Genomic DNA, 21,886 nt, shown 5'->3' on the forward strand with positions numbered 1-21,886 from the left:
ACAACAGTTTCTAGGCAGACCGTCACCCACCCCACTCAGAACCATGTGTGCACATCAGCCACAAACACACCCAAACAGTGCCCAGCCTGTACCAGCCTCACAGCTATTGACACCCTGTCAGCAACAAAGCTGAAGCCTTAACAGCAGCAACAGGAAAACGGCCAAACCACCACCATATTCCCCTTGTAAATAACATGTCAGCTTCTCTACAGCAGGAAGGAGGAGGTGAGAGAAAACACTCCCCTCTTGTTGTATCTGCACTTCTTTTTCTAATTCTCTGCACCTCAGAAGCAGCTGATTGAGAATTAACATTTGGTACACATAACCATGTTAGTAAAGACAGTACATACACACATTTATTCTACAAAACCCATTCAATGGCTGGGATTCACATACAACAACTCCCTGCATGTCCAAATAAAAGGACCCACTTACCTTGTGCACTGTGGAACTCACTTAAAGCTCTCAGCCGTTCTGCCTTGAGATCATATATCTCTGTAGTCCCTCCTACAGAGAAATACAAACACTTCCCTGCAAATAGGAAACCTCTTTCTCTTAAGCAAACAATAGCACTTAGCTCTATTAAGTTACTTCTCAGAAAAATAAATTCCTGACTAATGCTGACAATGTAGATATGTAAGGTAGATGAGAGGTCATGGTCATTGGAAATATCTGTCATAGCACAGATGGTTATATGACTCCTATTTGCTAGTTTAAATTGTAATGGCTGAAAAGCTCAGTTGAAAGGAATGCTGCAATGCCAATCACACTTTTATTCTAATGGCTTTCGGTTTTTTACTTTTTATACATTGCCACTTTACATAAATCACATCAACTAATTCAGCTGAAATCTCACACAAGTTTCTATGCCTTGCTAAGTGTATATTCCTTCAGGACACTTCTGCTCAATTTCATCTCTGGGCAGCAAGGTTGGTTTTGAATTTTTTTCTGGAAAAAATGTTACCTTCACTTTGACTCAGTAGAAATATGCATCAACACCAAAGAGAACTGTGTGAGACAGTGAATGAAGTGTGGTATCAGATGGCAAACTGCCCTCTGCACTCCCGAGTGCTTACATTATAGCATTGTATTGATCTGAGAAAGTTAGTACAGAATAATCCTCCTTGCACCATCCTGTGTATCTAATCTACGTGGTTAATATTGATGTAGGCAGTAACTGCAGTCAAGGCCAACATACATATGCAAAATTTGGCTGAATTACCCTGAAGATAGCAGTGAGCAGGAATATTCACTTATGTTACACAGGGAGGATGTATGAATTGCAGAGTGTCACACAAAAGAATTGGTTTGTTACAGTAGGAGGGGTTTTCTCCCTCAGATCCTTCCTGGACACTAGCTGCAAGTGTTGCCCAAATGTTCCTGTGAAGCAGGAGAGAAACAGCTCCAGCAACAACTCTCTGCATCTTTCAGCATGCTTTTCTGCTGATGAAAAACATGGGTTTATTTTCTTTTTAAATGAAAAAAACTGGTTCCAGTAGCATGACATTTCTTATGAAGAAGCTGTTGGCTTTACCATAACCTACATAGCCCTGATTTTGCCCAGCTGAAAACTGTCAGTGCTCTAGTGGTAGCTGGATTTAGGGCACTGACTCTTACATTTACAAACTTGGTTTATTTGATGTTTAAGTAGTATTACAGAATCATAGAATAGTTTGGGATAGAAGGGACCTTAAAGATCGTCTAGTTCCAACCGTCCTGCCCTGGGCAGGAACAGATTTCACTACATAAATGCACATATTTATCAAAGTGCAACAAGCTTATCAAAAGTCTTCCTAACCTCAGTAGTGGAGCTTGATTTAAATAGTTAAAATGAACAACTCCAGTACAACTTGCATTAAACTTGGTTTAATATACAATGACATAAGTCAATATGGATTCCTGCATTCCAGGGTCTCACTGAGACCTGACACCATCCTGAATCCTTCCTTAACAAGTTTTAACCTGCTGACCAGCATTTGTTTCTCAGAGTCTGCAAAGGGCTTTTAGCTGCTGCAACAGACCTTCTGATAAAGGAAACATGGGTGAAGCTGCATTACAAGACTTCAAGTAACTAGTGGCAAAGCAGAGGCACACTAGGAGCTCTGGTCCAAGGATATTCCAAGTTAAGCTCAGAGGAAAGCAGAATCCAAACATTCAACCTCATCTAGCCAGAACATGCAGGCTTTTCTATGAATTTCCGAGGGAAAAAAACAAAACAAAAAAAAAAAAAAAAACCACCCACAAAAACAAAAAAACATGGCCTACTACTTGGGATAATCTTTCCTATTTTTCCAACATTTCTTGAGAATGGCCGAAAAACAAAACCAGACAGATCTAAGGCATAGAAGCAGCAGCAAGAAATCAATGAACAGCCGGGTTTTGAGTATCAACAGCAAGAATTTATTTCAGGTAGCTTTTTAGTTATCTAAGGCATTCTGTGTTGTCCAATATACCCCCTATTTAGTGAACTGTTTCCTTTGCTGGTACACTCATGTAGTTTAACACTGAAGTGTCTGCAGTAGGCTAAAACCAGCCCTGTTGCACAGGAAAGATCAAAAACATTTTTTCACTCATTCCATTAATTTGACATTTCCATTATTTTCATTAATTTCACCTTCCTACTATCTGCAAATACAATGAAACAGAGTTTCTGTGGCTTTAGGGTGCTGCTCAGGAGTAGAAAATTTTCATCACTTTGTCTACAACATCGTCATCTGATGGTGGTTTCCTCTGGCTGCCAGGCTGCAGGAATTTCTTTATTGTGGGGATGTTGCTTAGTCTTGCTTTGAAACTCTAAAAAACAAAACCAAAACAGCACAGTGCTTAAGAATCATTCCAACTGTCAGACATTTCAATGTTGTCCATGTTCTGAAAGACACATCACAGCTTGATGCTGCAGAAGAAACTATACACTTGTCCTCTTATGCTTTTGGGGTTGTAGTGACAGAATGTGGCAATAACAATGAGGATGTGGGGCTAGCTAAAAGTTTTTAGGATATTTTATTATTTTGCATGTAACTTCTGACCCTCTCACTCCCACGTATTTCCCAGCCACTTATAATCAGTGCTCTTTACAATTCATTCTCCATTCAAACTGCCCATTCATTTACCTGCAAGAGAGGAAATTTGGCAAAGATATCAGGCTTCCACTCCTCCACCATCAAAATGATTTCAAGTAATTGAACATCTGCCCTGGTCAGCTGGTTGCCAACCAGAAAGTCTTTTCCATGGTCTTTCAAAACCTAAAAACAGAGAAACAGAAGCAGATCATGTCTCTTCTCTCTCTTTTATCAGTTGTTTTCTCATAAATAAGGTGATATCTTCAAAGCAGGGTCACAGATTGCACAGAGTTGTCAGTGAAAGAAGGAAATGCAGTTCAAACACCTGCAGTACAAACAATGATCTGAAGGCACTGCCATCCCAGGCATCATCTATCAGCTCTTTCACTTCTACATTCCTGTCTGGCAGCTCACTTGGGTTCATCTTGCCTTGCCTGCTGTAGCTGCACTGAAGGCTCAGTTGTATGAGATACAGGAGGAACTGCAATGCTTTTACACAGTATATGTATGGTACAGGGCCGTTCGCACTTCAGGAGGAGACTTGCTATCAAAGCTGGAGCTGTAGAGTCTCTTGTCTGAAACAATACACACATTGAAACATGGACATTTGGGGAGCTCTGTGTGTGCTGGGTTTTTGCAGCTGTACATCCCTCCCAGATTGGAAGTGCCTTCTGTCCCCTCTGTAGTTTCCTGTCTCCACCTTAATCCCAGCACCACTAAAAACCAGAGCATTGATTTTTCAGGGGTAGCTTCTCTTCTGTTTTCCTCCATTAAACCAGTGTGCTTCCAGGATGGAGGTTCAAGGTAACAGCATCAATTGAGCTACAAGCTCTTTGCCACAAACCTTCTCAAATACTGGGAAGTATCTGTTTTCAGTCTTGTCCATCATATTCGCAAAATGCTGCTCCTTTTTGTCTGCTGGTTGGATTTCATATGTCATGAGTAAGTCATTTAGATCAAACATTCCTTCCACGTACATATCAATTCTGAAAGGAAAAGATCCACTTGGTCGAGTCACACAGTAGGTCTGAACAGCACAATAATCCCAGGCACAAGCTCACTGAGATGTTGGGAAATCCCTGCCCCTTCTATCCCACACACACACACACACCCTGGCAAATGCAGTTCCACTGGGGCCAGGCAAGGAGGGAGCTTGAGCCAAAGACAAATGCAAAATTCCTAGGGAAATCTAAAGACTGTAGGACTCCCACTTCTTACTGGGACTGATTCCTGTCTGGAATATGGGTTTGTGAACCTGACTACAGAATTGTCATGTGTGCCATCCAGACTCGTTTCAAAACTCCAAGTTTTACAGCAGGTCCCTACCATTTCTAGCAAATATTGTGACACATGTGTTTACCAGGGCTTATTAATTTCAACCATTCAGTAATACCTCAGGTGAAAACATGAGCCCCAGGAGTCGTCTCCTTTAATAACCTGTAATTAAATCTCTACTCATTCCTGGTTATTAGAGAGAGAAGGGTTTTTCTTCCCTTAAAAGACATTGCCCTGAGTGTGAGGAGGGTAAAATGATGCTGCTGACAACTGCAGGAGAAAATGAAATGCAGCCTCAGGGGGACAGTCTGCCCCCCCGACTGCTTTCTTCTGATAAGTGCATGGACCTCTGACTGATGATTCCTGGGCTCGCTTGCCCTATGGAATCCAGCTGCCTCTCTCTGCTGTAGACATCAGCTGCAGTCACAGTGGTCTTGTGCACTGCTGCCCTCTCCCACTGAATCAAGCTGGGAGCTGGATACCCTTGTGTTTCCCTGAACTACAGGGTGAGCTGGGGTCTAACAAGCAAAGGTGGTACTGTTACAGTACAGGGCTCTCTCCTTCATGTCCTTCCCGTAGAGGTTGTACTTGGTTGATATGTAGTTGGCAATGGCTCTGGTCTGCACCAGCTTCATCCCATCGATCTCTACCATTGGCACTTGCTGAAAGAGCAGGGATCCATCTAGGCCAAACAGAAAAACACAAGAAGTTCAGTCCTTCAGTGAGAACCACCCACATGTGTTAGGCAAAGAAACCACACGTATTCCTTTTTATTTAGAATCGGAATCAATCTGGCTGGATAAAAGATCCCAAGATCATCAAATCCAATTGTAAAACCAGCAATGCCTAATTCCACCACTAAACCCTCTCCCCAAGTGCACATGTACACGCAGAGACTCAACCACTTCCTTGGGCAGCCTGTTCCAATGCTTGACAACACTTTTGGTAGCAACCTTTCCCATTCTTACAGGAAAGTGTGGAAAATGCTCACCATGCAGCAGTGACATGTTAATAACTTAATACTATAGCAGTGATGTTGTGGGAATTTCAGATTGAGGAAACAGTCAAATGCAGATCTGGCAGCTGTCACACATTGAAAAATACATGCACTGCATGGCTCAAACACAGGTGATTTTCATGGACGTTCACAGAGATGAGGAGGACTGAAAAACCTGGTCCAGTCCATTTCTGTCATGTTTTGCTAAATACATCTGGACTTTCTAATCACTGGCTGACTTATAATGTGAAAACTAATGAATATATAAATAATAGTGAATAGAAAAGCATAGAATATCTTTGTGACAACTTTATTGACTTTATAAATGGCATCCCATCTATACAAGCATGAAGTGAGACCAACAAATGTGTTCCATGTGATTCCTGCAAGACCCAAATATCACTTGGAGTGAGGCTGGAGCCATGCAATTCTTCTGCTAGTATGCAGAGGCCTTGTCCTAGCAAGAAGAAATACCTCCAGAAAGAGAGGTATCAGATCAGAGAGTCAGCAAGAGTTTTTTGCTTAGGGAATGATCAGATATGTTGCTTTTGTAAGTGTTCATTTTTTTTAGCTTTATGCTTGTGTCCCAAAATACTTTTTGAAAGGCAGCCAGTTACATAGGGCCCAAGTCATTATTCCTACAGGACAGCGGGACTGCAAATGATAATCCAAGCTTAGGTTGCTTTTCACAGGCCAGGTGAAGAGCACAGACATGCAATTTGGTTTGGAGGAAACATGATTATCATGTTCAGGAAGACAGAAGCTGAAGCAGTATGGTGGGTTGTTGCCTTGGGAGGCAGGAATGCAGCAGAGGAACAGGTAAACTCGGAAATCTGGAACTCTGTTTTCATAGGGATTATAAAGCAACAATTTGTAGGCAACCTAAGGTGCCAATGACTTTCAAGATGATCTGAAGACAAAGGTCTCTATGGCCATAGGATGGAAGGCAATGGACACAAACTGAAGCAAAGGAGAGTCAACCATCTGAACTTCAAGAAAGGCTCCTTGACTGTGTGGATTGTCCAGAGAAGCTGTACATTCTCCATCCTTGGAGATACTCAAAACCCAGCTGGACATGGTCCTGGGTAGCTGGCTGGAGGGGGCCTTGCTTAAAGTGGGGGAGGTGGAGTAGATAATCTTGAGAGGTCCCTTCTGACCTCAGCCCTTCTGGGATTCAGTGGAGGTTGAATTAGCTGGGTGGATGATATCAGCTATCAAACTGCAGGATCTCTCTCTGCACCTCTGAGAGCTCATGTACAAAATCCAGTTAAGAGACTTTCTTTTTAAGGCACTTAGACTTCAGAATTCTTAAATGTTCTCAGACAAGTAACTGTAATTCTAATTTTAATTCTGATTCTTCCTATTTTTACTATTGCTGCTGTTGTTATGTAAAAGTGAAGGAAACTTACCCTTCTGTAACTTTGTCAGATCCTCCTTTTTTTCCAGGTAAGATTCTTCAAACTGCAGGAAGGAGAAAAGAAAAGTTCTATTGTCATTCCATGATTTAGCCTCGCTACCTTTAGGTAAAGAAGACCTAAAGAGATGTGTTTGGGGCAACTTGATATTTTTAAAACATAAACAATATTTGAAAGCTGTCAGGCACATTGGCCATAACTGTGACAGAAGCCCCTGGATCTTGAAACACGCAGATTCTCATACACCATCTCGGGTTGAGTATCAGAATCTGTCAGAGGTAAAAAATTTACTTTATGATTTACAATATCCAGTACGTTCAATGGCAAACTACATCCAGGCAGCAATAATAATCTCTTGCTGTTTTGGACATTGGAATTTAACTGAAGGTACTCAGAATTGCAGGTGCTTGACCTCTGTAATCAGAAGATTAGGAAGCCAGGTTCTGCTGCTGGGGTTCTAAATTTCTTCTCTCTCTAGCTACAGGGGAGGAGCATTTCTGGTGCTACCTGCAGGCTTTGCACACGATGCATGCAAGTGAGACAGGAACTTGCCCCCTGCTTAGGGCAAGCTCGTAGTCCCTGTTGGCCTGCTGAGCAATGCACTGAAGGCACAGCTTGAAACTGCTGCTCAGTCACACTTTTCAGAAGGAACAGTAGAAGCACATATTTGTCACAGGATCGCAGTACAAAAGACCAGAAGCAAACCTCAACCCCAGCTACTGCCAGGAGCCACCGAATTGTTTCCATGCGACCACGTCCATTGAAGTAGTGCAGCTTGGGTTTTCCAGACATGTTTCCACCTGCCTGATTCCCTGGTATCTGCAATGAAGAAAGCAGGGTTGCAGTTTTGAGTCTCTAACTGGCTCTCAAATTGTCTTGTTTGGAATCACTGATTTATTGTCCAAGACTTTAATTAACAGCAGAGGTAAAAGATTATATTGAGAGACTGCCATGTATCATTCTGCCTTCAAATATTACTTACACATGCAGAATATTTAAGCAGAATTCTGTACTTAGAATTGGCCCAGAGAGAGAACAAGGATTTTAAAGTATTTTAATCTTTGCGTACAATGCGTTTTGTTCTGACCAGAAAGCTGCCTGTACTCTTTGTGTATTTTGTCATTATCTCAGAATACAGTTACTGTTTAATCAGATACATGCTATAAACTCAGCAATTGCTCTGCTTTCTCCAGCAGCCATTTATGCTCCATTATAACCAGCCAGGAAGGAATTCTTTCCATCAGTCAATCCATTTTACAACACTCCATGCTTCTGAAATGTCTTTACACAAACCTCTAAAAATTGAAAATTAATTTTGCCTCTGGTAACATCAGATTTGCCTTTACAACAGGCACAGCCTCAGGGCAATGCCTGCTTGGTCCAGTTCCAACTCTGCTGGAATTTTGAGCAACAACAGCTTCTAGGCAGACACTTAAAGCAACAACAGTTTCTAGGCAGACTGTCACCCACCCCACTCAGAACCGTGACACCCTGTCAGCAAGAAAGTTGAAGTTTTAACAGCAGCAAAAGGAAAAAGGCCATACCACTCCCATATTCCCCTAGTAAATAACATGTCAGCTTCTCTGGAGTAGGAAGGAGGCAGTGAAACACTCCCCACTTTTGTTATCTGCACTTCTTAATTCTCTACACCTTAAAAGCAGCTGATTGAGAATTAACATTTTGTACACATATCTATATTACTACAGAAAATACATACACACATTTATTCTATAAAACCCATTTAATGACTGAGTTTCATGTGCAAGTCCCTGCATTTTAGGGAAAACTAAAGTAAAAATCTTACCTTTTGCACAGTGTGACGCACTCTAAACTTACAGCAGTTCTGCCTTAAGATTACATAACTCTGGAGCCCCTCCTACACTGAGTGTTCCAAACAGCTCTCTGCAAACTGGAAACTTCTCTCTCTTGAGCAAACAAAACCCATTATCTCTGTTTAGCTACTTCCGACCTACAGAAAATAAATTCCTGACTAATGCTGACTATGTAGAAATGTAAAATAAATCAGAGGTTATGATCTTTGGAAACGTGTGCTAGCACAAAATGGTTATATGCCTCCTATTTTTATTGCTTGTTACCACGCTGGCTAAAAATAATTATAACAGCTGAAAAGCTCACTCAGATTAAAAGAATACTGCTATGGCAATCTCACTTTTATTCTAGGGGGGTTTTTATTTGTTTTGGTTTTTTTTTTACTTTTTACACGTTGCCGTTTTACATAAATCACATCAACTAATTCAGCTCGAATCTTTCACAAGCTTCTATGCCTTGCTTAGTGCATATTCCTTCAGTTGACTTCTGTTGAATCCTCTCTGGACATCTGGGTTGGTTTGTTTTTTTAATATTTCCTGAATTTGACTCAGTGAAAAAACACACCAAAGACAGCTGAAAGAGACAGTAAATGAAGTGTGGCATCAGAAGGCAAACTGCACTCCGCAGTCCTGACTGTGTTCTTTGGACAGCTCAATAGATTTCAAAAAGTCATACATTCAAATACAGCATACATTCCCATGTACCTTCCTGCCAGCCATCACCTGCAGTTACAGTACAGCAGGTTGTCACCTTCATGTCCTTCCTGTATGCATACTTGATTGCTTGGTAGCTGAAAATGACCCTCATCCTGTCAATCTTCACTGTTGGTACCTGTTACATCATTGTGTTGTTCCATGCTTGACAATAAAATAAGCTTAATCATTTATTTAGAGCTAGAATCACAGAAGGACAAGGCATCAAAAGAGTCACCACTGCAATGTATTGTCTTTTAGGAGGTGTCTAGTGCCCATGTGGAACACTCTGTATCCCATTTGGCACATAAGGAGAGCCAGGCCTCACAGAAGAGGAGCCCTGACTGGCAGCACCTCTTGTTGCTCCCCATTCTGGTTAGGGCTCTATGTCCCTCTGTCCCCTCCTTACATTTTGGGAAGGTCTTCCATCCAGCCTCTGACACTGTTGGAAACAGTGTTTCCCATATTTTTGGACACATATGACTTATGACACAGAATCTAGAATAATGTAGGAGATTGAAGTTCTCATGCAGTGACATGTGTACCAAGGTGCATCTGGCTGTTTCACAAACCCAAACCTCTCTTAGGAAACTTGTGTGGATTCACCATTTGTAGGCCTGCCCCTGATAAACTCTAGGAGACATCCTGAGTCTAGTGATCACCTGGTAGGGAAACATGAGTTCAAGCCTAACAGTTAATGATAGTGTAGACAACTTAGGAAAACCTATCTCACCTAACTCTGTAGACATCTACATCTGGTCTAGCTGTCTAGTCTCCTTCCAATAGGTCCAAACTCAGGAGGAATCCCTCAGCTTGCTCTTCAGTTACAGCTGAATACTCAAAAATGATTGTGTCTCAACTGAGAGAGTTAGAAGTTTTGATGAAGCTAGTCCCTTCAGCCTTCCCTTAGAGGTAGGGGAGAGGAGCACCCTCTTCAGAGGGTGATTTAATGCCAACATTGACATTTCTTGTTTGCTCACAAGCATCCATTGAGATTTCAGGCAACTAAGTCTAATATGGTCTGTCTCATAACTTGACTTTCGGAAATGTCACTTCATTGAGGTATTTTGGGAAATATTATTCTTCTGTTTTCTCCCTCAGGTTCATTTTTCCATATTTTTTCTAATTTCTTTTTTTCTTCACTCGTGTCATAGACTATTAAGCATCAGATCTGGTTACTGACAGTTGTTGGAACACAGTTTCCTTCTAAGCAGCTGCTTCTCTGTTGCATCAGGCCACTTCACAATGCTGTTTATTGTCTGCTGTAATATTTTTATTTGAAATTAAATGGACTGTATCTGTTGCTCTGTGTTCTGTCCTAAAGGTGTAGAAATAAACCCCCTCTGCCTTCCTACAGTCTGCAAAGCAGACTGCACCTTGCTTTCACAACACTTTGCTCTCAAGAGGTAATATATTTGTAAGCACCTTGGGAGTAGCTGGTATGATCATTCAGGTTTGAAATACCTGATTTATAGACAAAAGTAATCAGTTTTGAAAAAACTTTACTGAGGGACCTTAAAAATCCAGTTCACCCACAAGCTTTAAAATTGATAATGGAAATTTGAAACAACTTTTTTAAAGGGTAAGTGGTGCTGCAAGTCCTCTCTTTCTTGTCTTCCACAGCTGTTACTCTGAGCTTCTTTTCATGTAGAAAATATCTTCTCCAACAAGTTGTATTCTGCCAATACTAACACTGCATTGTTCTTTTTCCAAATTAGTAAACTCCCAACCCTACAAATAGTTCTTTGCCTCCATAGCCCTTTGTTTTCATGTTTTGCCAAGCATTTGATATCAATAAAGAAAAAGCTGCTGTCACATTGCCAGTGTAACAGAATGCTTTATTTCTGGTATGGGTTGCTTTGTTCCTCTAGTACTGGTTTTAACTAAAACAATACTAATTTGCTGAGCTTCCTTCTCCTTTGGTTTAGGGTTTGGGGTTGCTGCTCTGCTTTCTCCTGCTCTCCCAGCATTTTGGGTCTCACCAAAGGTGGCAAGGCTTTCATATCTTAAAAATCTTCAACACAGTTTCTACATAATGGGCATCTGGTGGGGGTTTCCTTGGGCTGCCAGGCTGCAGGAACTTCTTAATTGTAGGCATATTGCTCATTTTGGTTTTAAACACCTAAAAAAAATTAAATAATTAAAAAACAGAGCAAGAGAGGAATTCCAGCCACAAAAATGTGATTTACCCAGCATGGGGAGATGATTACTTCAGGACTGACCTCTAGCTCCTGAATACAGCATGCTCAGTAATTAAATTACCTGCAACTGAGGAAACCCTGAGAGCACATCAGGAACTTTCTCCTCCACTGCTAAAATGGCTTCCATTAGCTGAACATCTGCCCAGCTGAATTTGTTGCCCACAAGAAAGTCTTGGCCGTGTTGTTTCAAAACCTGGAGAAGACAAGAAAACATGGGCTGCAGATGAGAGTGGGGCATATGGGCATCCTTGGCATCTAAATCTCACAGCACAGCTGCAGAGCTGAGCAGCAATTCTATCTGAAATTTCAGGGTGGACTTTTCAGCTGAAGTTGAGCCTAGATTTCATTATTGCTGGGAAAAAATAAAGTTTTGTTCATTTCGTGTTCTAGTACACAGACTACAAACTTTGGTCACTAAGTAATAATGAATGATGATGGGCACTAGGAACAGAAACAAAACCACATGCCTCAGTAGACTAGTAACAGTCCTAGAATTAGAAAAAAGGACAATGGAGGAAGCAACAAGCAATTTAAGGAATTCATAGAACTCCCATTTAGATGTTTCATGTGAAGTGATGTCCAATGCTCATATCAGGAAGCAAACTTAGAAATGCAGAATTGCAACAACTAACTAAAGAAAATCCCTGCCTTTGGGAACAGACTATTTTAGTGCTAAGAACTTGTGTGATGTTCAGCCTTTATTATTGTTTTGCAAGAAAACTAGATCAATATTACAAAAGTGGGAAATATTGCCAGATGCATGAATCATATGGGTTGGGTTTATTGTTTTATAAATCTGTGACTAGTTTTACTTAAGTACTCCTCTCTACAGGATTTGTGTACAAGGGATTTTTGCATTCCTCCAGTGAAACTTTTCCAAATGAAATTAAGTATGGCAGAGAGATGGGCTTCAAACAAATATAAGCATAGAAGTGCTCCTTCAAGAAAAATAATCACAAAACTTTTAGTGAAAAGTTTTTCTGTACATCTGAGAACATGCTGCTTCATAGATATTCAAATACCACAGTCCTGACAACACAAGCAAACAAAGAGAGGAAAATGTGTTGCTGTATTTCCCCTTTTCTGATAGCCAAAAAAGCTGAGGATTGGGAACTGACCTTCTTATTTTGCAGAAACTTTCTGGATAATTTCAAGTTTGATAGACACATACTTGCTGTCACTTACCTTTTCAAAGACTGGAAAGTACCTGTTAGTTGCTCTCTCCTTAATTGACTCAAGATTTTTCTCCTTTGCATCAGGTGGAGAGAAAGGAAACATCAAAATCATTTGCATCAGATCTGATATTCCCTCCACATACATGTCAATCCTATTGGTCAGGGGAAGATGGGAGAAAAAAGCACAGAAGTTATTTCATCTGTTTTCCAATTAACTAAGGTGACTTACAGGAATTTTATATCACCAATATAGTGCCAAGTTTCACAGCCAAAACTAAGCACAAACGAAACCTGAATATTCTTCTAAAAGAAAAGAAGCCTGTTTCTGATAGGAGCATTTCAGAAGCAGTGGTTAAATCTTATTGTTAGCCTTTTTGATGCCTTTATATGGGATTTACAGGATTGAATTTGGTTTATATAATGTAGCTATCAAACAACAGACTGCTCTGTTAGTGATAGGAGGTGTTACATACAGGGCTCTCTCCTTCAAGTCTTTCCCATAGAGATTGTATTTCCCTGCTATGTAGCTCATGATGGCTCTGGTCTGCACCATCTTCATCCCATCGATCTCAACCAGGGGCACTTGCTGGAAGAGCAGGGATCCATCTAGGGTGGAGAGGTGAAGGAAAGCCTGTTAGTTCCTCTTGCAAGGTGTACAGGAGAGTGAGGCACTGAGCACATTTCTCTTGCAGTGTAGGAGACCACTGATGTCCTGCTCCAACTGTACAACTCACAGCACTCAACTAACATTGTGGGGAAGATAAAACAGCCTGCATCACACTCCTGTAGCAAAGTCACCACAGCACAGCTGGGCCCTGGGCTTGACAGCATTGACAGAGCTTCACTGGCTGGTGGAAGTTGGCCCTGCCTGCACCTCTGCACTTCTGGAGCCTGCCTCATGCTGGCAGGAAAAGCCTGAACCAGCACTTCCAACCCAAGGAATAGGAGGAGAATGAAGATACCTAGTAAATCTGAACATTAAAAAAATCCAATTCTTTTGAATGCAGATCAATTCCCTGACAGGGACAGACATGAGTAGTACTGCAGCAAGATCACGCTGCAGGAATACAGGAAAGGGTTAGGCCACTTAAAACATCCTGAAGCTACAGAGCTAAAGGAGAGCCTGTGACAGCTGTTGGTGTTTGAGTAAGTTTCACACAGTCACTTCAGGACCAGAGTTTGAGTGTCCCCATAGATTTTACAGGCCTAGTCTCAGTGCCATTCTACAACAATTTAGGCCTATAGAGAAACATCTTTACAGTCCCATTTTCTGCTGGTGCTGGTAGGAGCAATTGTCTGAGCTTTCAGTGAGACAGTTCTGAGAGCTAAGTACACACAGAGATTTAGCATTGCAAAGTCAGTCTATTCTAGACCAGTTTTCTGCTGGACTAATTCACTGTTTTTGGAGACACTCCCTCCTCCATCTACACACTACTGGCATCTAGAGAACAATCCTGCCCTGTTTATAATCACAGCAGAACTCCAAAACAAAATAGGCAGCAGCCACTTGCATTGCTCAAAGTCAATAATTTATTTTAATTGCTCAATTTATATCTGTTTGGTGAATCCTTCTTTCAGATAGGAAGGTTCATTTCAACAGGCACATCTGCCTGCCTTTTTCTCCGCAGCTGTTAAAATAACTTGCTGGGCTAGAATTAATAGTCTTCACTCATTCTACATTATTAATTTACAGTTGAAATTCAAAGAGTAGTTATCTCTGCAGCAACAAATAGCTTGTATTTGTTTCTTGTAAACATTCAGAGAAAGATCATGTGTGTTCTTGTCTTTCTAGAACACACCTCTGCACCTTAAGGAAGAAACATTACTTGGTACCCATCTAAAGAACAATAGAATAGGAAAACTAATAGATCTGGAAGAATATTTTTCAGCAGAAATATGTGAAGTGAAAAATATAATTTGTCTTTCTGGCCCTTGACAAAAAGCAACGCAGCAAATATGCCTGAATACACCATTTGTTTCTTATATACAGAAAAGAGGAGTCCCTCTTAAAATCAGTAGTGGACTGCCTCTCCTCCTTCATTTTGTAGGGAGAATTGCTTCACAGCACAGAATACATATACAGAATTAAAAGGAGTTTACCAGTAATTCCAGGGATTGGGCTGTGCTCTCCAAAGGTGGTGTGTGCGGCACACATTAAAAAACAATCACCTGCTATTTGTGACCAAGCAGCAGAGCTCATTGATACCCAGGTACCACCTGGGCAATCTTTGGGTGCACAGATTGAGCCAGGTTAGTCATCCCACAGGCCAAGAGGTACAGGTCTGCACAGGCCAAGGGTATTTAACTCTCTTTGCCCCCAAAAGAGCTGTCTCTCTGCAAGCTGCCTGTTGGGAACAATGCCCCCACTGCTGGGGCATTGCCTGGAGGACCATCAGCTGGCACAGGCAAAAGTCATGCCTGGGCCAGTCTAATGATGTGGTAGTGCCTAAACACAGGAAACTGTCAAAAATCATATTGATAGGGAGAGAAAAAAAGTTTAAGGGAGAAGTAATGTAGAGTTACTCCTGTTGAATCCTGCCCTGTGCAACTGGCAACATTTCAGAGAACCCTTTATCAGGATGACTAATTTATCTATCTTTCTTCAATCCATTCTACTGAACCACACCTTTTTCTTTGTGTTCTCACCATCTTAAGCTCAATATATAGACATAAAATGCTTGATCTTCCTTATAAAACTTCCCTATCCTTTTCACAACCATTTAATTCTTCTCTCTGGATATCAATAAGCTCAGATACAATCCTAGTTACAGCATCACTCTTTCTAGATAACCTACTCTTGTGAAGGATATAGAGATTTGGGCTTTCAGCACCTGTGCTCTTACATTTGGAGCTATAATTGGTTTGTGTACACTACACTGTCCGCCCACATTGTAAGAGTCCCAGCAAACTGGACCTGCAAATTTAATTCTTATCTACTTGATACCACTTCTATCTTATTTTTGTTCACTTTAGTTTTCCCTGACTGAATTTCTTTAGACACAGCTTTTTCTTTCTGAGCTCAGCCACAATGCAGGCAAGACCTCTTCCAAGCCTCCTTGTATGGCTTGGCAAGCCCAGCCTGCTCCGAGGTTTTTCTCACTTGTCTTGGGCAGCAGGTAAACTGTGGGGCACGTGCACTCTCTGCTGTTCCTCACCGTCCCAACTCCTTCCCCACTCTGGCAGGAAGGTCTTCTCTTTCCAGGGTGTCTGTAGAGGGGTTCACTGCTGGGTTTCTTTTGACCAGATATCAAGAGCAGTGGCTAGGGGTTTGCACTGGTGTGTGGGAAGAACTGGTCTTGCTCCCAAGGCTGGCATGAAGCCTTTGTGGCATGCTGCTTTGACCATGCCAGGCTTTCCACAGGTCTCGCTGCTGGCTCCATGCTTTTTAACTAGGGGAAGCTTCCCACCTCAGACTCAGGGAGTTCTATTTGTCCTGGACCAAAAATGTGCTAGGTACCATGCAACAGCATAGGTAAGTAAGTTGTATTAAGTAGAAGTGTTTGCCTGTTTAATGTACTAGAATAAACACAATCACAGAAGCTCTTGGCTTTTAGCTTATACCAGTTATTTGGCACTGGAAATAGCAGGTTTCTCAAAGCTAATATTGCACTATTCAAGGTGTGCACTCAGAAGTTTCCACTGGTTTAAGTAAATTATTTCAAACCATAAGTTTAGCTAGGCTGGACAATTATTTTGAAGGACTAAGTCTTAGGTGTCAGGAATCTTACCTTTGATTAACTTCTCAAAGTGCTCTTTTGTTTCCAAATAAACTTCTTCAAACTGAAAAAGGAGTGAGAATTGTGTCAAGCTGCTGTATTTGAACATTTTTCTTCTGTTAAGTGATAGCACATAACCATGCCCAGAATTACTGAGTCAAGCAAAAGGTAATGGGCCAGATCTGCAGCTGCACTGTTTAGGTGCAGATGTCCCAAGGATGCCCCACACACTCTGGCAGCTGATGGGGAGCAGAAGGAGGGCCTGGACACATCAGTGCACTGATTCAGAAATAACTGAAGACCAAGCTCAAACAGTGTGCAGGAATCTACAAAAACAAGACAAGTTGGAGCCAGTGCCAAGGGAAACACATTGCACATCAAATATTTCTAACTCCACCCCAGCATACACACATTGCAACTGCAAACTTAATAAGACTGCTAGCACAGCTAGATAACTTATGATTAATAAAGGCCTTTTAAATAAATCCCCATTTTGTCCCCTTATGATTAATTACGTCAGGAGATTGCTACTACTTATAATAAACTCTAAATGCCACTGAGTTTGCAGCCCAAGTATCAACCACGGAACAAGGTACTTACAAACATGCAGTGCCACGGGACAAAAGAATTTAGCCACCCTCATGCAGCTTTTATTTGCCACATGCATGTTAAATTGTTCCCAACTGAGGAAAGTAGAGAACACCAGTCTGTAACACTCTACTGGAAATGTCAACCAACCTCCACACCAGCTGCCGCCAACAGCCATCGTATGGACTCCATCCGGCCCCTTCCATTCAAGTAGATAAGCCTGGGCTTCCCCGACATGATCCTGAGCTCCTGGTTCCCTGAAAGATACTAAGCACAAAACTGTATCTCATAAAACTGGTGTTTTAAGCACCGTTATTTTGAGGGGAGATGCACCTTTTAATCTTGCTATACCTGTTGAAGTTTAAATTTCATTTGGCTCAAAACATAAAATGAGAGACAGGCCAGTGTCATCACACAGCCAGTGCTAGGAAAGAAAAGATGTGTGAATCTGTAAAGCCTTCCCCAGTGCTGCCAGGGAGGTTTCTTATGACTGTAAGCAAACACAGACCTGTTTAAACAAGTGATATGAGTCCCTAGCTACAGGGGGATGACTGCTGCCTATGAAGACAATTGTACAAAGCTACTGAAAATCCTGCCACATCCTCAGGGAAATTACTCACCTAACCTCATTGCCCATCATCATCATTGAAAAGAAGAAAAGAAAAACATGTTTTACCAGTAGGCTGAAATTTGTCTAGCTTTGCTTGCCATATGTGCATTTTGCAGCTTCATAGGCAGTCCATTTCTTTCCTCAAATAGGGGTGAATGAATTGTTGATATTCCCTTTATTCCATGAAACAGGATGAGCTTCCTTGGCCATCTTCCTGTAGCCAGCTGCATGGCTGGAGCCCATTTCCTTGCTGCTTATGGCAGCCTGGAGGTGTCCCTCAAAGCCAGATGTGGAACTCAGCTGCATTGGCTCCATGGGCCCTGAGAAGCATCCCCTGGGCACAGGGGCCCTGTGTTTCCAGGGGCACTGGCACATGGAGGCTGTCACTGCTTTGCTGTACCTGCGCCTCTCCCAGAGCACGGCAGAGACAGCGTGTTCATACTGAGCTGCTGCATACCCGGGGCAAGCAGCTGGATGGAAGCGCTCCGATGTCAGCATGAGCACTTCCACAGCCAGGCCTTCATTGCTCTGTGCTTCGTGCCCTAATTACTGAAAGAACACGAATAGCATTCCCCTTCAAAGATGTTTGTATCATACATTGATTATCAGAAGAAACAAAACCCTTTAAAATAGATCTTCCAATCATATCCTAATGGCTCAGAGTGCCTTACTTAATAAAATTTCCAGATGACTCCAGTTTTCCCCAGAGTTAAAGCCAAAGCTGCAGCATTACATCTGTCACACCTTGCATCCACTTGACATTTCCTATTTGAATCAGGCTTAGTACACTCCAGTGGTATGTTTTCTTCAAGCCACAGCGCTTTGTAGATGTACTTAAAACAAACTACATTTGGAACCTATTTTGCCCAAACTTCACCTAAATAAAAAACAAGATTGAGAGTTCCCCCTTGAGCAATTCCAGTAAGAACCAAGTCATGCTACTAAAATAAATTGGGATATTTGGGGTAATTTAATAAACATAATCCAAATACACATTATGGAAAAAAAGTATGTTCAGTTTTAAAGTGCGAATAGCTGTTCCTAATTACAAGGTCTGGCTCTAGGGACAGTATTTTATTAGTTTCTGCATCTTGTGTGATGCAGAAACTACTTTTCACTGTAGGGCAGGTTATCAATATAGTTCACAATAACTAGCTAGTGCTTCTTTTATTATCACACTTTTCAGCTTCGTTGCATCTCTATCATGTCAACACACATTGCCCCAACTTGTAACGCACAGAAACTTAGAGTAAATAAGACCTTTTCTTTAACTAAAAAAGCCAATGACTGAAATATCAAGTATATGAACCTTAATCTGCCTGGAAACATTATCTTTTGTTTGCAGAAGAAGAGTAGGAATAAGAAGCCTCAGGTATCATTTTATCATTTCACATGAACAAGAGATTTTATGTGGCATTAAATTATGTGAGAAGAACAATGACAAACATAGAATTAAAATTTGCCGTAAGTTTTTTTTTAAATTAAAAAAACTCTGTCAGCTCTGAGTGGATTTTACCTACCTTAAGCTTCCAACACAGAAAAAAAAAACCCAAAAAAACCCAAACAAACTAACTAAAAAACAAAACCAAACAAAAAACCCGCTTGAGTTTTGGTTAAAAGTCACCTTAATCTTTAGATCTGCTGAATGCATCACTATCTCCTGACTATACGGGAGCTAACACCTGTAGCTCACATACAGGCAGCTACTTTCAGTTCGTGGGTCTGGACCTGAGTCCTGTCTGGTGGGCTGAGTTTAGTTGCTTATTGCCCTGTGAGTACTGACACCTGAGATTCCCAAAGATCACAAGATACAACCCTCGACTAACCCTCGACTAACTGGAGACTTGGCAACTTCTACGTTAAAAAAACAAACCTATTCATCCAGACTCTCAATACTTGTTTTCATTTATTTGGGGAAAGATACAGACTACAAAGCCAAGGCCTCGGGATTTCACTCAGACCTCCACTATTTTTCTAGTTTTACTAAGAGACTTTCAGGATGTACTATTTTAAAAAGTTGATCCATTTTTAATAGAATATGTTGATACTTTATTAATAGCCAAGTAGCCAATCTTGTATAGCTGACACCCATTCCTCATTGTTTGCCTTAAATAAAAATGGTCATTGGGCCTTTCTATATAAGTTACAATTCGTGTAAGGGAAGTACATATGTGTGCAACATTCTTCAGCAAGATGAGTAGCTATTATCTGAAAATCATATTAAAACAATTCAAAACATTCCAAGACCAGGTATTAAAACTAACACTTTTCAGAGGTTGTTGGATTCTGCCAGTGCCAGACAGCTCTTCCAAGGAAATAGGAAAGACCCACTCACTGGGCAACACACAAGGCTGTGTGTTGAAGATTTTGAAGCTAGCTGCAGTTGTCCTGGGACTGCCACACTGTGGTAAATCATTCACCTTGTTTGCACAGAAAGGGCGGGAAACTGCCTCTGGGATAGAAACTGACATGCCAAATCCCACTACACTACTCCTTCCACCTGGGAAAGGAATGACATCACAGCTGTGCAGTAACCAGCCATAAACCCTAAAAGGCTCAAGCAGATGTAACAGATGTGCTGTTTCTAAATACCAATCTGGAATTGTTATTTGTGGGTGGTCACATTATTATTAACCTGGAATACAGGTTGTTGACTAACTACTGAGAATGAAGCAGCAGAAACTCCACCACTCAGTCCAAAGCTGAGCACACAAGCAGCTGAATTATTTGCATTAACAAAGATCTATAAGCTGCTCTGAGTCTAAATATTTATGCTGATTCTTAGTATGCATTTGGAGTGTGCCGTGCCAGTGGGCAGCTATGGAAGCTGTGTGGATTTATGACTTCTTGTGGAAGAAATTATCAAATGCTCCATGAATGACTGAACTGTTGAAGTTCTACAGTTGTCACAGAAATGCATTATCATTCATCAGCCTGACCATATGGCAGAAGGACAAAAAAAGATATAGGAGATGGTCTAACATATATTGCATAGCAACAGTACAAACCACCAGGCTTACAAGTAGTCCATGGTAAGACCTGGTGTTTCTTGCTCCTGAAAAGCTATGTCTGACCTCTCCTGCTGAAGAAAATTGACTCTTGCAAAAGGTACAAATGGCCACATGTCCAGGGACTGCTGAGAACAGGCATGGAAACCCTTCTAATTTTAATTAAGTAATATCTGATCCCTATAGCCAAAACACTACTCAGGACATATGGGGACTACTGCACTTACCCAGACACTGCTGAAGAGTTGGTTCATGTCATGAATTTATGCTGCAGTACAATAAATAATTGCATCTTGCATACACTGCCCTGACATCTAGCAAAAGCCTCAACACAAAATTTGACTACATACCATTTTTTAGTTGTTTTTGTCTAAAATCCATATTTCTATCCCATTTCCTACTGCCTTGTAAGCCTCAGTAACATGCCTGTCCAGAATTTCTGTAAGCATACATCTCAGGGATGCAAGAACAGTTTAAGAGATCATCATCTTCCAAAAACAGGAGCACTCAGCAGGAAGTGCTGTTTAGCCCTGGAGCTGAGATTAGAGTCCAGCATATCCCATGGGCCAGCTTTCCTGCTCAAACCCAGAAGAAATACCACAGTGCTCGAGACTTGCACTTTGTCCTCTCAGTTGTTTCATGGCTGCCTTTGTCACCTCTAGATTGCACCACAGAATTAATTTCCTGATTAAAACACACCTTTCTCTGGCATTTTCTCTCCTGCAGCTTCCACTGGGGAAGCAATTTTTAGTCTACCTGGCACACAGACCAACTAAGGAAAGCAGAGAATTTACATTAGACCAGCAGATGCCCTAAAAAACTTAGTTGTGTCACATTAAAATAGTCATGCAAGCACTTTAAGAAAAAGGAATTTTTAAGTTCTTACCTTCCGACCTTAACTCAGACTCCACCCAGCACAGGCAGGTTCCCCAGGGCTGTTTAAACTCTGCAGCTTGGGGGAGTTTCCAGCCATACCCAATAAGAGGAAAAAGCCTCCCAATGCTCTTAAACTGACACTATCCAGTTTAAAGAGGTATGGGTCTGAAAACTGACACCCAAGCAGAGACAGTCTTTGTTTGCTGATTTGACTACACCATGACACTAACCTCACACTTTCTAAGGTAGCCATCTATTCAAACTGTTCTCTTGGAATTTTGGGGGCATTTTACCCAAATACAAGAGCAAGACATTTGAAAACACTGAGAAAATTATAGATTTTTCCTGGGTCATATTTAAGGTAATAGTACTCATTTAAAGAAAAACCACTAAAGTTTCTAGGCTTATTTAGTAATTTGGCAGGTTTTTATTTTTGCTGCTGTA

The 21,886-nt window shown here is 41.3% G+C and overlaps 2 protein-coding genes across 3 annotated transcripts; both read right to left on the reverse strand.

Annotated features, from left to right (window-relative positions):
• Positions 1-2,595: 2,595 nt before the first annotated feature.
• LOC102070292 (glutathione S-transferase) lies at positions 2,596-8,706 on the reverse strand. Its single transcript, XM_074538185.1, has 7 exons — positions 8,551-8,706; positions 7,452-7,565; positions 6,741-6,792; positions 4,884-5,016; positions 3,904-4,045; positions 3,111-3,242; positions 2,596-2,793 (listed from the first exon to the last, which is right to left on the reverse strand). The coding sequence occupies exons 2-7, from the start codon at positions 7,536-7,538 to the stop codon at positions 2,671-2,673; spliced, it is 669 nt and encodes a 222-aa protein (XP_074394286.1). The 5' UTR covers positions 7,539-7,565; positions 8,551-8,706; the 3' UTR covers positions 2,596-2,670.
• Positions 8,707-11,085: 2,379 nt separating this feature from the next.
• On the reverse strand, positions 11,086-21,581 carry LOC102066536 (glutathione S-transferase). Of its 2 annotated transcripts, none has more exons than XM_005486008.4 (7): positions 21,453-21,581; positions 17,099-17,215; positions 16,373-16,424; positions 13,118-13,250; positions 12,655-12,796; positions 11,531-11,662; positions 11,086-11,390 (listed from the first exon to the last, which is right to left on the reverse strand). In XM_005486008.4, exons 2-7 carry the CDS (start codon positions 17,183-17,185, stop codon positions 11,268-11,270), a joined length of 669 nt encoding a protein of 222 aa, XP_005486065.1. In that variant the 5' UTR covers positions 17,186-17,215; positions 21,453-21,581; the 3' UTR covers positions 11,086-11,267. The 2 variants fall into 2 exon arrangements, with proteins under 2 accessions (XP_005486065.1, XP_026648585.1); XM_026792784.2 differs by having other exon boundaries at positions 17,099-17,205; positions 21,453-21,565.
• Between the last annotated feature and the right edge of the window lie 305 nt (positions 21,582-21,886).

This window comes from Zonotrichia albicollis, chromosome 3 (genome assembly GCF_047830755.1).
Source record: "Zonotrichia albicollis isolate bZonAlb1 chromosome 3, bZonAlb1.hap1, whole genome shotgun sequence".
In the NCBI taxonomy this organism is placed as follows: domain Eukaryota; kingdom Metazoa; phylum Chordata; class Aves; order Passeriformes; family Passerellidae; genus Zonotrichia; species Zonotrichia albicollis.